The sequence below is a fragment of the Vespula vulgaris genome, chromosome 3 (genome assembly GCF_905475345.1).
Source record: "Vespula vulgaris chromosome 3, iyVesVulg1.1, whole genome shotgun sequence".
Classification (NCBI taxonomy): Eukaryota; Metazoa; Arthropoda; class Insecta; order Hymenoptera; family Vespidae; genus Vespula; species Vespula vulgaris.
Genome location: NC_066588.1, coordinates 6,247,844 through 6,263,254, shown reverse-complemented (window position 1 = coordinate 6,263,254; position 15,411 = coordinate 6,247,844). Strand labels below are relative to the sequence as shown.

Here is a 15,411-nt window from a genome sequence, read left to right as displayed (position 1 = left end):
TCAAAGTGACATGAAATATGCGAGTCTCGTTCGCATAAAAGTACCGGCCCACCGTCGTCCCTGTTAAACGTCGAGTCTCGTTCGCGTGCGAAGCCCACTCGCGAACGACTTTCTTGACGGAGGAGACCGTTCGTTGTTTGTGCACCAAGGATTTCAGATGTCGGTTAGCACGTTCGCCTCGAAAAGAGAGTACCTACGATACTTTTTACAGCGAGGAAAAACGATGGATCGTTCTGGATTATCGAGACTGGACGATGCCGTTTTTGGTAATACGAGACGATTTCGAGAACTGGTCTTGGAGGAGCACGCACACGGTTGTCTCGTAATTAATGAACTATGATTAACGGATGATACCGAGGGTATCATCGATCGATATCGATAAAAGAGATGAAATAAATCCTCATTAATAGCAAATTAAAGATAATTTTCTTTTAACGAGGATTGTTTTCTTAAGATCGAGAAGAGAAGCAAAGCGAAGCGAAGAGAAGAGAAGAGAAGAGAAAAAGATCGGTATTTCAGGTAGACTCTTGAATGTTTAGCAGGTCGTCCTTCGTGCTGGCAGTAGCTCATTGAGGATCGTGCAGGTGGGAAGGGCCGAGAACTACCGTGTAAGTGCGTATCGAGGGTACGAACCCGTATATCTTTCGAGCGTGCGAGACGACATACGCAGAGGAGGCGCTGCTCGGCTGCTTTTCGAAGGACACTAGTCACGATCCAACGCACGATCCCGAAGAGAACGGCGGATCGTTCGGGGGCGGATTTATCGCGTGCCACTCGGACATTAACGGTCCAAAGTGTCAAGGGCAACTGAGCCTGTTACGCCGAGGATGCTCCACGTTCTATCAGACTTCACGTATATACAAGAGAGACTCGTAGAGAGCTCGGGGAAGATGAGAAGGAAGAGGAAGAGGAGGAAGAGGAAGAGGAGGCGGAGTGAAGAGAGGATCGTTCGATGTTAAGAGAAAGCAAGAGAAAGAAAGAGAGAGAGAGAGAGAGAGAGAGAGAGAGAGAGAGAGAGATAGAAATAGAGGTGGGCAGCCAGGTAGAAAGAGGTAGAGACAAGACTATAGGATGGACCGGGCAAAGGCGAAAGGCGAAAGGAGGATAGAGAGAGAGGTAGGCGCGAAAGGGTTCGTTCGAAAAGCACGCCAGCCGTGTCCATCGAGCGTAGATACGCCAGTGTCGACCGCATCGATAATTCGATAAAGTGTCCTCGCATTACCCTATTGATTGCTCCATTGTCCACGCGACGCTTCTCGAACGACGCTCTCGAGAAGACGACGACGATGACGACAAGGACGCTTTCGACCCTTGCTCGCCTCATTCCACGCTTTACTTCCTGTTCCTTCGTCTAACGAGACACCCAGCGATTTGCTTCGACGCGTTCGACGGACTATACGATCGCAAAACCTTCTCTCTCTCTCTCTCTCTCTCTCTCTCTCTTTCTTTCTCTCTATCTCTGTCTTTCTCTATCTACCTCACTCTCACTTACACAGAGTTGCAGCAACAGCAGCAGCAGCAGCAGCAGATAGACGCACACGATCTCACTCTTGAGACTCACGACCGATCGATCCTATGATTTATGGCGAAAGTTCTTCGGTCGGAGCCGTAACTCGTCGCTGTTCGATCGTTAGTTAATGCCTGTGTAGTATCCTCTTGAAACGTTTTTTACACGAAGCTTACAATACCAACGGAACGCGAGGTGGTCCTCTCTCTTTATCTTTTTTGTCGTCTCGTCCCTACGACACTGTACTTTCCCATCGATTTAAAACATCATATAGATACACATATGTATATCTATTTATAACAATTTATACAATACGTATAAACATATGGAATAATATTCTAAGCTAATGAATATTTTACTCATCGATATCTAATTTGTTTTAAAATACAAGATGAGTAAAGAAAGAAAAGAGAGATATGAAAGGAAAGTAAAGGAAAGAAAAAGAAATTGCGAATAAAATTTATATGTTTATTTTATATTTATATCCCCTTTTGACTTATTGTTAGTCGCACGTGCCAGACCCATCGAAGATGTAATACCAATCGAATAAGATAGGAAAAGAGAAAACGGGATTAGAGATCACGCGACTGAGACGTGAATTCACGTTCGCGTTAATCAAGATCGCGCCAAAGTTCAATTAACGCGGGCAATTACTCGCGCTTCCCCCTTTCAATGGATTTACTACGTTCCGTGAGCGAAGCTCGATACCTTGGATTTCTTCTCGGGCTTGATCGTAAAAGAAAGAGAGAGGTAGAGATAGATAGATAGAAAGAGAAAGAGAAAGAGAAAGAGAGAGAGAGAGAGAGAGAGAGAGAGAGAAAGAGAAGAGACACGAGGAAAGAGATCGTTGGATGAACATCGGCCTCCTAATCTTCATATATCAACGACGCGCGAGCACGCGGACGGATCTCTCGTGAAATCGACGATCGATTATACCGAAGGAGGGCCTTGAAAGAGGAAGAGGTGGAAAGGAATGGAGAAGGAAGAAAGGAGCGTGTAGAGAAAGAAAAAGAGAGAAAGAGATAGCCTTCGCTGCATGCCTGAATCCTAATTGAATCGTCAGGATGCTCTCGACTACCGGAGCCCTTCTTGGGATACCGACTACTGACATCAAGAATGTGACAGACGATCGGGCGTCTGCTCTCTGTCCTTTTCTTTCTCTCTCTCTCTCTTTCTTTTTTATCTTTCTTTTTGCTTTGGTCCTTCTCTCTTTCTCTCTTATTCACCTATCGAGAAGATACACGATTTACGAAAAGCGATCTAGCCAATCGAATCAATCACCGATCGAAGCCATGGACAAACGATAGAAAAGTGGATCGAGTCCCACACGAACGATGTAATAATTTAGAGGATGTGTCGGACGACGAGGATAAGAGAGAGAGAAAGAGAGAGAGACTCTTTGGTTGCTTCTCTCCGTTGACATAATACGAAGTCAGCCTTGCCATTCGAAGCGAATAATCGTTGGATAATGGTAGCTTAAAGCGTTGGACTTATGCCGAGCGTGAATGAATTATTCAGTGTCAGAGATTCTTAAGTAAATCGTAAGTTTACTTATAGAAGATGTATCATTTGTCGGAAGTTTCGCTTGGAAGTCTTTTAATGATTTTTGTTAGATACAATGGCGCTTCGTTAACGTGCCGCGAATGAGTAATTATTTAAAGAAGAAAAAAGATGAGTGACGTTGTTCTCAAGCTAGAGACGAAGAGAGAGAGAGAGAGAGAGAGTGAGAGTGTGATTATTTTCGTCTCGAGCGTGAACTTTGTCGCTCGCGCGAACGAGAACTTTGTGACGTTACGAGCGTGTGTAGTCCAAAGAAGCTGCGCTTGCCATAAATTGCATAACCCCCCAGTTGCTCTGACCTATACCGACAAATTTCAATAGAATTGTTTAATGAGACGTGAGCTTGAACCGCAACGACGGCCCAGGAAAGACCACTTTGTCGTAGGTAAGCGCAGTACACGTTAGATACGTGTTACCTGCATCGTTTAGCTTAACTTAACTGAATCAAATTAGTAACTAAAGCAGTTTAGATCGTATCGTCGATGGTGTGAGTCCATGAAACGCTTTTCAATATACTTCACAGTCGGATCAGTGAGCCGTGCTGGACATATAATCCCCCGTCAAGGTTGCTCTTGGACGATTGAAACTTTCTCGTGTGCGAAGAAAAACGAAGAAAAAGATCTTTGTTTTATCCGATCAATTTCGATTCTTTTTTCTTCCTTTCTTTCTTTTTTCTTCTTTTTATCGATGTTTCGAAATCAAGAATGACAGAAGCGATTTATTCGTGTTGGCGATTATGAAATTCGACAAAGAAAACAAGATCGAGATCGTTCGCAGCATCTAGGAAAATCTTCGATCCTTCGAGATCGAGACAACGAAATCTCTTCTTTCTCTCTCTTTCTCTCACACACATACACACATTCTTTACGCAGTTCACGAAGCAAGCGGATAAACGCCGTGCGTACCATCCTAAAGCCGTGCGTTCTGGCCGTAGTGTTGCCTTTGGAGAGACCGTGGGCGGGGCACGACGTGCCATTCTATTTCAGCTCGGCTTTCATTCATAACTCGGCTTTTTAATAGCTTGCCGCAGCGCCTCTGGCGACGGTCTTGTGGGTTAGAGACTTCGACTCCTAACTTTTCTCTCTCTTTCTCTCTCTCTCTCTCTCTCTCTCTCTCTCTCTCTCTTCAGCATTGACCTCAAAGATGCACGTTCTTAAATTCCGATTCTTTCTAATAAAATGGATAGTAAAAGATCTACTAAACTTAAAACAAATTTTTGCTTGGATAGCTTTTATATACATATATTTCATTCCTTCGATATATGTCGCGTAGGTATTCAGAGTACGATAGTACTCTCTCATAAGATCGACTGAATATTTCAAAGAAGTACATCTCCGCCAGAAAAGATAGCTGTACCAAGATTCTCTCTCTCTCTCTCTCTCTCTCTCTCTCTCTCTCTCTCTCTCTTTCTCATAGAATACGTCGACGTGCGTATATTTCGGTGAAATCGTGTCGCCATATTCTGTCGTATCGAGTGGAAGTCTTTACCTTATGGAAGAACTGAAAATCGAGAAACAAGATGTAAAAATAGTCGACTGAGATAAATTCGCGATATCGATCGATGACGCCCGTAATCTTCGCGAGTTTCCTCCCATGCTAGACTCGCGACCGGTATTATATCGAGAGGTAGATATACGCACAGATACCGGTATTCGCTCGATTTAATAACTAGCTTTTCTCCTTGCTCCGTCACAATCTCCACCCTCTCTCTCTCTCTCTCTCTTTCTCTCTCTCTTTCTCCCTCCTCTCTGTCTCTGTCTCCCTCTCTTCGTTCCCTTCTCCTCTGCCTTCCACCACTTCTTAATTAACAGCGTACAACACCGGTCGTTTCCTACGTAGAGAAACTCGTTACATTCATTACCTTTTTTCCGTAATTTCGCGCAAATTCATTACAGTACGCTCGATCATTCTCATCGGCGCAATTCGAAAGTTATGCACATGGCTACCGAGATATTTCGATTTTTCACATACTATTACATATATAGGGTGTATTTATAAATTAAGTATTTTTATATTTGTCCATCGCGTAAAAAAATTAAATGCCAACATTTGTCTTTCGAAATGTTTTGCGAGATCATATTATTTCTTAACTGTAATTTATAAAATAATATATATATATATATATATATATATATATATATATAAATTTGATTATACTCGGAACCATTCCATAAGGTTTTGTCCCATCGAAAAAAAAGCAACAGTCCGTCGAACCAGAAAAGAATCCTTTCTCCCCTTTCCTCTCGGCCTTCCTCACGCATCTTCGCGCGACTTTAGAGGCAAGCGTTCCCTTCGTAAGCCGATTAATCCTATCGGCCGTATCTCGCGGCGTAAAACTCGCGACATGGAAAGCCTTGACGCGTGTGTACACTGGTACGAGAAGGAGATTGGAGAAGAGAAGAGAAGAGAAGAGAAGAGAAGAGAAGAGAAGAGAAAAGAAGAGGCCTTTTGGAGTCCTTACGTCGTCCTTACGAACGATCCTTTTCTTCTCTCTTTCTCTCTCTTCTTCGGAAGGATGTGAATACCATGCGATGGGAGAATAAGCCGAACAAAAGCGTGGAAGAAGGAGAAAATGTGAGGAAAGAAAGAAAGACAGACAGAGAGATAGGGAGACAGAGAAAAAGAAAGAGAGAGAAAGAGAGAGAAAGAGAGAGAGAGAGAGAGAGAGAGAGAGAAGGGATGAAGAGGAGAAGGTGGAGGAAGAGACGAGGGCGATGCCACGAGGCTTATAAATAGACACGCGGATAATCACTCAGGATTTATGGTAACCACGGATTATCAAGTTGTACAACGGGGTATATTTCATATTCGCGACGTTACCTTATTTCAATGGCGGAATACCTGTTCTCTCCGCTGCGTTACAAACTGCATGGGCGCTCTTCTCTCTTCGAGGTACGGGCGACTCACCGGAGTCGTGTTGTTGTGCTCTTGCACACGCTACGATCTCGAGAAGAGGCGTCTACGCGTGTCTCTTTCTTTTTTTCTTTCTTTTTCTATTTTTTTTTTACTTCTCTCTCTCTCTCTCTCTCTATCTTTTTCTCTTCTCGATCTTCCTTCCGAGCTCTTGACCTTAAAATTATTCCCACGTCCGAATGTCTCCTATCGTTGTCGTGAAAGATTTTTCCAAGTGAACGATCCTCTGACCGATCACCGATTTTACCTTCGATAATATTCGTCACGGAGATTAGAAACTTGGATGGAAAAAGGAAGAGAGAGAGAGAGAGAGAAAGAGAGATACAAAAAAAAAGGATAAAAAATAATGGTCTATCAAATTTGATTTGTTTTTCTCTTGAGAATCATCGTTGACTTTACGAACATAATCTTTTGAAAGCAATCAAAATCATTCTAGATATAAACGAATCGAGCTCTACCTACGTTTTATTTAGTAACGTCAAATTCAATTTTTCCCTTAATGAAAATAAATGTTAAAAGCTACAAAAATTAAACATTCGAAGAACCACATTCATACGGTATCGAGATAAACACAAGTTTAATTAACGAAAGAGAAAACCTCGCGGATTTCATTATATCCAGATATAAGTAAATACTAAATACGATTGATCGAATCTAAAGTAAATTCACGATTCTGATGGATTCCCGATTGATTTGCTAATGGAAACTCATCAGGCTGGTAAACTTTTCCACGAAACGAAACGGGCACACCTCGGACACGCTTCGGGCCTCGAAACGATGAAATATTATTGGAAAAGGAGTTTGTGGTTGACGGGAACGTGTCGATCGTACCAAATCGGACGGTACCTCGAATCCATATAAATATACATACATATGAATGTGTGGGTATATACGTCACTCACATCACATCACGTCACATCCATACATACATACATACATATATACATATTCTTCCTCTTTCTTTCTCTTTCACAAGATTCGTTTGCACCACGATCGGTGCTCTTCTTCGCGTTCGCTCGTTCGCGGCAATTACGAGCTTGCTCTCGAAGAGAAACGAGCCTTTGAGAAGACTCGAGACTTCGTTGTCGGCGGCAACGAACCGACAGAGGCATCGCGTGTACGTCCGATAATATCGGCGAGATGTAACAATAGAGGCAAGAAGAAGACTCTTCCCCCTTTCTTACGTTACTCGCTATCTCTTTCTCTTTCTCTCTCTCTCTTTCTCTGTTTCTCTCTTTCTGACACACACATACCATATGAACGCACACTTACATATATACGACATACTTATCTCCTCTCTCTCTCTCTCTCTCTCTCTCTCTCTCTCTCTCTTTCTCGCTTTTTCATTCTCATCCTGTTTTCCCCTTCTCTCTTCATCGAAATATTCCCACAAGCATCGAGGTCTTGTACACATACTGCACGGATTAACGCACCCACAGGGCTTCCCATTGTCAAAGAGATGCTCACACATGCTCGTACACCGACGCACATTCGCGTTCACCGCGGCTCCACAATACCCCAATATTCCTCAATCTAAAACGGTCCGCTGCCGCGGCGTCTTTCTATGCGATTGTTAAACGGGTAGCCCCATTATGCAGCTCTCTGTCGGAGACCCTCTCTTCCTCCTCCTACTCCTCCCTCTCATCCTCCTGCCCTTCTTCTTCCTCTTCTTACTTTTCCTCCACGTGTGTATGTATATATATATATATATATATATATATATATATATATATAAATGTGTTTGTATGGATCTATGTAAGTACTTTTACTTAGATTGGATTATTATCAATTTTCACAAACCGTTCGGGAAAAACTGAGAATGTATTCTTATTCTTGATTATAATACATTAATTGTAGGATTCTATAACAAGTAACGCAAATATCTCTGAACGGAGAAAAATAAAAAAAATATTTGCATTAAATGTAAAGAACATTTGCAAATTCGTTAAAGAGATATTTACGAAATGTTAAACTAAGAAAAGAAATTAATTGATAGTCTTTCTCGATATCTTGATCTTATCGTTACTCGGTCAAGGAGAAAAGTATGTACGTGAACTCTCTTTGAAAAGTCCCGACTTGGATAAGGCGTAAGATCGTCGTCGTAAACGGGCGTGCAGATTGAAAAGACCTTTTAACGTGCACCGTTACGCGTCCCGATGAACAACTTAAGGTGCAAGACGAACGATTCGCGACCTGCGACCTCGAATTTCAAGGTACGGTATGCTTTTGCATTGTCTATCGTTATACCGTGACGTATGCGATTGCTACCGTGTCGATTTTAAAAGTTTAAAAGGTTATCGTAGATATACGTTTGCTTGTTTCAATCGATGAAATCGATTATTTGATCGAAATAAAGTTGTTAATTTTTTAGATTATAAAATTCACAAGGAATATATTAAAAGAGTGAATCGAGTGAGTACATTGAACAGATGATGATCTCTCTATGTCGAGAGACATCCTTGTCACGTAGTCATATCCAGACGAAATAAATCATATCGATTGACTCGATGCCGATAAGAATAACTTTACTTTAATACGTATCTATATTAGCTATTAGCGTTCGTCTCGAAGCTCGCGTCGATGAAACGAAAAGTCTCCCCCCTCTCTCTCTCTCTCAAAAAAAGAATAGAAAAAAAAGAAATTAGAATTAAACTCCATCTCGTGCAGAGAGTGTAAATAAAATACACGATAAACTCGCAACGTCTATCTCGTTTTTTTGAACGAAGGGTAGGAATAAAAAAAAAAGGAAAGGAGATCGTTCGAGGGTATATTGAAAGGTTCGAGCGCGTGCAGTGGAAATTTGTCGTTTGGTGATGAAAAAAGAGGGTAAAAAAGTAAAAAGGAAAAAAATATATATATATAAAAGTCTATTTAAAAAGTAAAAAAAAAAAAAAAGAAAAAAGAAAAAAGTGGAAATAAATGATTAAAAAAAAAAAAAAAAAAAGAGAAAGAAAAAGAAAAAGAAAGAAAAGAAAAAAAAAGTCGAGACTGCAGTTCGGCTCGATGCAAAAGCGACTTTGTCTCTCTAGCTATCGACCAATAAACGCGATCCTACCGCACCATCGACACAGTCATTAGTCTCTCGCGGCGCCCGCAGCAAAGTCGCGTACGGAATTTAAATCCACGAACGAGAAGAACTCCGAGCCGATAAGCGAACGAGTCGAGATCGTTGGCGAATCATTGCGATTCTCGTCGGTAGCTGGATTCCGTCTCTCTCTCTCTCTTTTTCTCTTTCTCTTTCTATCTAGTCTTCCATCTATTTGTCGTCTTCCTTCTTTACCTGTTTCTCTTTCGGTCTCTCGTACTCCCTCTACTAGTCGTAATTACATCATCGACGGTTTAAATTCTAACGCGGAGAGCTAATGGATCGCAGTGGTTAATGATCTCTCTCTCTCTCTCTCTCTCTCTCTCTCTCTCTCTCTCTCTCTCTCTTTCCTTCTCTTGAAACAGAAAAAGAAGGAATAGAAAGAGAAATTAACGCGAAAAAAACCGCGAGACGGATCAAAGCGAACGCTTTGGCTCGGACAAGTGTATACGTATCTGTGTAGGTACGTACGTACGTATGCGTGTCGCTTTTCGATCGAGATGCGATACGAGTTGCGTGTCGATCGTGTAACACAAGCTTTGTAGTCGCCGCAAAGGAAGATAGAGAAAGAGAGAGAGAGAGAGAAAGAAAAGGAGAGATATAGAGAAAGAGAGAAGGTGGGAGAGAAATCGTAATCCAAAAACAAAAATACGAAATACCATGTAAGCGAAACAATTTGCTACGATCGAGTTTTCCTCGACGTTCGGCGACGATCAAGTTTTACAATGTTACGACGAGAGAATACGAGAGCTTTGCGGCTAATGTTATGCAACTTGTCGTCGTATGCTTATGCTTATGAGATCGATAATCATTACGCCTTTCGAAAGTCGACTGTTTATGCTCGAATACATTGATCAATTGTATACATTATTATAGACATTATAAGCCTTTTTGCGCTTCACTGATCAAAGATATTCTCTTTTTCCCCCTCGTACGATGCGCATTATTTTATGTCTAAATAAACGTTAGATACATTGTCATATGTAAATCCGAGTTAATAGCGTGTTAACGACATACTCATTGATACTCGGCAACGCGATGAGAGGACACGTGAAACGTTAAAAGTCGAGGACGAACGATGTCATTAACGAGGATGATCCATGAATGATACATAGAATGCGAATACAAAGACAAATTAATATCTTTCTTGTAAATAGGAATAACTTCCACGTAATTTACCATATATTCAGATATTTAATACGACGATTATTTCTTTTTATTTATTTTTTTTTGTTTCTTCTTCTTCATCTTTTTTTTCTTTACGTAGAATCGATTAACAACGAAATAAATGTATTTTTACGGACGTCTATCGAACGAACGTAATCGTCAATCTTTTTTTCCCTGTCTTACAATGAGAACACTCTATGTGTTTTTCTGTTGTATAAATCGATGACGTTTTATTAAGGAAAAGAAGGATAGAGACGACGAAGTAGAAAGAAATTAATGAAAGAAAAAAGAAAAAAAAAAAACGATACATAACGAAGCATAAAAGGTACTCGCGAATTTTCGCCTTTACGAAAGAAGAAGACGAATGAAATTCTGCGACGTATCGAGAATACTACAATGCATATGAGGAGGCTGTCTCTTTGTTGGTGTTTCACGAACAAATGGGATAGCATCGTGCTGGCACCCAAAAAGAGAAAAAGAAAAGTGAGTGAGTGAGGAGAGGCAAGGGGGAGGGAGAGGAGAGAAAGATAAAAAAGAAAAAAAAGGGTAAGTGCGAGTAGGAGAGGAGACGAAGAAGAGTTCGAAGAAGAAATATAAGAGAAGAGGTTGAAAAGCATTGTTCCTCTTCCTGCACATCCCCACCTAATGCGAACCTTCTCTTATTTTTTTCTTTCCCCTACATTTCATAGCGGTGCACCTTCATGCGATACCTTTGGTCGTTTCTCTCTCTCTCTCTCTCTCTCTCTCTCTCTCTGTCTGTCTGTCTGTCCTTCTATCTCTTTCTACCTTCTTCCAAAGCCATCTCAAACGCACCGGCCCGTGCTCAGGTGTGCTCCATTGTTAGCCGCCCCACATATCGCGTACGTGGCCCGCGTTTTGCCCTCTATATTATGCGCTCGACCATTATAACGCCTAAGAGAGAAAGAGAAGAGTGCACGCACAGGCAGTGGTCGAAGGATCAAGTGGCATTGTACGCTCGGACGACCCTCTATTTCTTTACTCACTGCTGTACTCTCTCATCTTCTCTCCTTCATCTGGTTTCTTCGAAGAATATACAACCAAGAAGAAGGAGAATTACCAAAAATCAAGAAGGCTTGGTTATACGATCATTGAAAAAAATAAGAGAGGAATCTTAGCGATATATAATATAGGTGTATTATATGTATATCATTGACACATGCATCATCGTAATAATGCGGGATTACGTTCTTTTCGAGAAGGTTAAGATTACGCTCATGAAAAAGAAGACACGTGTATGTGTAATACTTACGCGTATATATATATATATATATATATATATATACTCTTTTTAAATGTGTATTCACAGATTCGATTTAAGATGTAAATTTATACGTACATGTCAATATATGTATACATGTATGTATATGTATGTGTGTGTGTGTTTGTTTATTTGTTCGTTTCCGTGTGTATGTTAAATCAAATTGATTCAAGTTCGATCGATACTCTTCCGCATCTCTTACTTTACACGACGTAACTCACGTTCGATCACAAGAGCAATGCATGTATGTATATGTATGCATGCATACATGTATATAAGTACCTACATGGATTTAGGAGAGACGACGTTCGATAAAATATCACGAGTTCCGTTCGACGATTCGCGTAGATGGATTTTTAACGAGGACCATGTGATTTCCCTTGGTTTCCAGCATCCGGGAATGTTTCCTCGCTAAAGAGACGGAGAAACGTAGAGAAAAGAGAAGCTGAGAAAGAGGGAAAGATAGATAGATAGAAGAAGGAGAGAAAGAAAGAGAAAGAGAGAAAGAGAGAGGCAGAAAGAGCGAGAGAGAGAGAGAAGCAAGATGCTAGATACCGGTCAAAGGGATTTACGCGCTACGCTCGTTGCGACCCCGAGGGTCGAGCAATCGAAAAATCGGTAAATTATTTAAGCCTCCCCCCCGTTAAGAGAGCCACGTCGGTGCTTGTTCGCGGATGATTTATTTCGACTATCGTGATGCATAGTCCGGCTATCCAATATTGTAATACGTTTTGCATACGCGCACGTATCATTGTCGACGTTCGTGGCTTGGCGATTGAAACACTACCCGGGCTATATCTCAACGGGTTCGCCGGGCGTTATGAGTACCTGCTCTACACGGCATTATGTTCCCAAGGTGGAAAGGGAAGAGAGAAGCTGAGAGGAAGCGGGAGGAGCTGAGAATGGGAGAAGGAGAAGAAGATACCGGCCGTGGCATCTCTTTCTCTCTCTTTTCTTTTCTCTTTCTCTTTCTTTCTTTCTTTCTCTCCCTCCCTCTTTCTCTCTCTCTCTCTCTCTCTCTCTCTCTCTCTTTCTCTCTTACTCGTTGAAGATCAGAATCCTATATTATCGCGCTCTGGAAGCTTCAGGGCAGGTGTATACCGGTGACCCCTGTCTTAGCACGTACCCGCTACGCCGTTTTACCTACCCATTCGCGTGGACCGTACACGGAAACAAAATCTTTTCTCTTCGTTCGACGCATAAGAACCTGAGGAACCGTTCGATATTTGATCTCACTCATAATCGTGTCTTACGAGTCTGAAATTTGTCGATATTACAAATTCTATCGATTATTTCGAGATATAATTATTAGTAATTTTATAATTTTTTTCTTTTTTTTTTTTTGTTACAAAGAATCGTGTTCTTTTTCTGTTTTTCTGTTTTTTTCTTTTTTATTGTTCTATTGTCTTTCATGAGAGATTTCGTATATTAGTATGAAAATTGATAGAGAAAGAAACGATAGGTAGTACGTACGAGGAGTCGCTTGTTTATCTTTCCTCACGTGATATTTCAATGTATCATCATATACTGAAGGGAATTATGATATCAAAGAGTAATTCGTTTGCAAGCATAAATCATCCCCTTTTCTCTTTATCTTTCTGTCAAGTATATCGCCAACGTGGCACGATTTTTACCTTGACTTTCTTCGGGAACACCTGCGAGATAATAAAAGTGTAATGAAAATGATAACGCGAATGAATTTACATTTGAAACGATCGAAGATGGACGGGAACATAGAAGGGTCGTTAAGAATGGAAACGTTACGGATTTGTAACCATTCGTAAAGACGTTCGAAATTGAATTTCGTTGAATTAGAACGTCTGCAAATCGATCGAATCTATGAGAGTTTATTATCATAATAAAAACGACTAAGATATAAGCGTTATCCGAGTACGTGATAATGTTTACTATTTTTGTAATGGAGTATTTTTGTAAGCTCATTCTTCGAAAGAAGGATCAACAAACTTGGTAAACAAAAATTTTGACAATTCCGACCTTTTCGTATTAGAATTGCTATTAGTCATAGTATTGCGTATTTAGATTTATTATCTCGTATTAACTAATCTCTTCTTAAACTAGATATTCACTAAATTAATAATTACATTGATCAATACTTCGTGATCTAATTTCAACCCAAATAGATACATAATTTCTTCGGTATCAATTCTAATAATACTATATGACCACGTGACGATTATAATCGCATAATTATTAATGGAGTACATCGTAAAGATCGATTTATATAGAATCCAAAGAGAAAGAAATATGATAAAAATCTTACGAACTAAGAGCGAAAAGATAATTAATATTTCATGAAATAAAGAGTGAAAGTTTTCTTACCTTGAAAGAAAAGCGTGGAATCGCGAGGTTCATCGGCGAAAATAAAAAGGAAGCGTGGTCCGATGATCGATCGAAGACTATCGATGTCTGAAACGAAGACGATCGGCTTACTTTTTTTTTGTGCTCCTTTTTCAACGTAGATCCTCTTGATCCTTCTCGAAGAAGATCCCAGGAAGCTGAATAATAAAAAGACCAAGAGAACCGTATAGGAAATATGACTGAATTGAAAATGTATAAATGCGAAATAATCGCGATCGGGCTGTCTCATAAAAGTTCCAACTCGATCGGCGTTCAATAATTTTCGCGATTTAACGAGACGGCAGCAAGGGTCCCGCGTAGCGACCAAAACATACCACCGTCTTCGACTGTCAACGCGCGACTACTACGTGGGCGCGGCCATATTTGTCTCGAGTCGTAGCGGATGGCGCGCTTTACAACCTCGAGCGGCGAGGACCGAAATTATCGCGCGACGCTATAAGCGAAGAAGAGACGTTCCGAGTCATCATCTTTGATGACAAATCGTACGAGTCTTCGTCTTCGTTTATTATTCTTTTCTTTTCTTTTTTTCATTTCTCTCTCTCTCTCTCTCTCTGTCTCTCTCTCTTTTTCTCCTTCGTTTCTCCCTCGTGTTTATACACTTTTATATTTATTATAAACATTACGAAACGTTATTACCGAGCTGTCGATGCGATTTTTAAATTTCGATACATCTCTTGATTACGATATCATCGTTGATCGAACAGCACTCGAATGTCACTCAATCGAAACTTGCAAAGTTATCAGACGACGTTCATTAAGAGCACTTATCGAAACGGGATACTCGTAAATATCGATAGGAAAAAATACATTCGTATCTTTGGACGTAGATGCAATTTCTTTTTTGTATTTTTCCTTTTTTCCTTCCTTGTTAAAGGGAGCCTTGAAACGACAATTTTTTTTTCTCTCTCTCTCCATCTTTTTCTTTACGTCGATCGACGAAGATGAAATCGATCTTTCTTTTTTTTTCTTGCTTTTTCCCTTACGAGATCTTTTCTCCGTACAAGCGGAGCTATAGTTATGGAACCGGCGAGGATAGTTCCGTAAATGGCGAACGGCGTATCCGTCGCGTCTCGTTCTCGGTCTTGGAGAAACGAAACGATTAGTAATTCAGATCGCCGCCTGAGTAAGACATTACGCGATCGAAGTAATTACGATCTCGTTGTCGGTACGAGTTCTGAAGAGTTCCGCGGATTTTTCCGAGCTGCCTCGATCGGTTTAGGATGCGCAGAGCAATTAATGGACGGTCTATCGCGCTCGTGCGGTGCTTTAAATTTCGAAGGATTTAGCATAACACAAAGTTAATTAGGGGAATGGTATTTAAAGCATCCGATGTCAGGGGAGTTCGGATAGGAAGCACGGAATACGAGAATCGTGCTCTCGTGAATCGTCCTTGCGCGACCAAATAGGTCGTACCGACATCCACTTGGCGCCAGGCAGCTCGTTCCTTCGTCCTGATGCACCACAACTATACCCCTCTTATCGATGAAAAAAGAGGAGGAGAAAGAAAAGAGAAATTTATGG

General features: G+C 40.9%; 1 protein-coding gene across 4 annotated transcripts in view; it reads right to left on the bottom strand.

The window, feature by feature from the left end:
- LOC127062827 (transcription factor Sox-6-like) overlaps positions 1 to 14,209 on the bottom strand; it is a 171,880-nt gene extending 157,671 nt beyond the window's left edge. For 2 of the 4 annotated variants that reach the window (XM_050991657.1, XM_050991658.1), the window contains exon 1: positions 13,852 to 14,208. In XM_050991657.1, the coding sequence (XP_050847614.1) occupies positions 13,852 to 13,884 (33 nt within the window). In that variant the 5' untranslated portion in view covers positions 13,885 to 14,208. Of the gene's footprint in view, positions 1 to 13,851 lie in introns of all 4 variants that reach the window. The other 2 variants (XM_050991656.1, XM_050991662.1) reach the window with 2 other exon arrangements.
- Between the last annotated feature and the right edge of the window lie 1,202 nt (positions 14,210 to 15,411).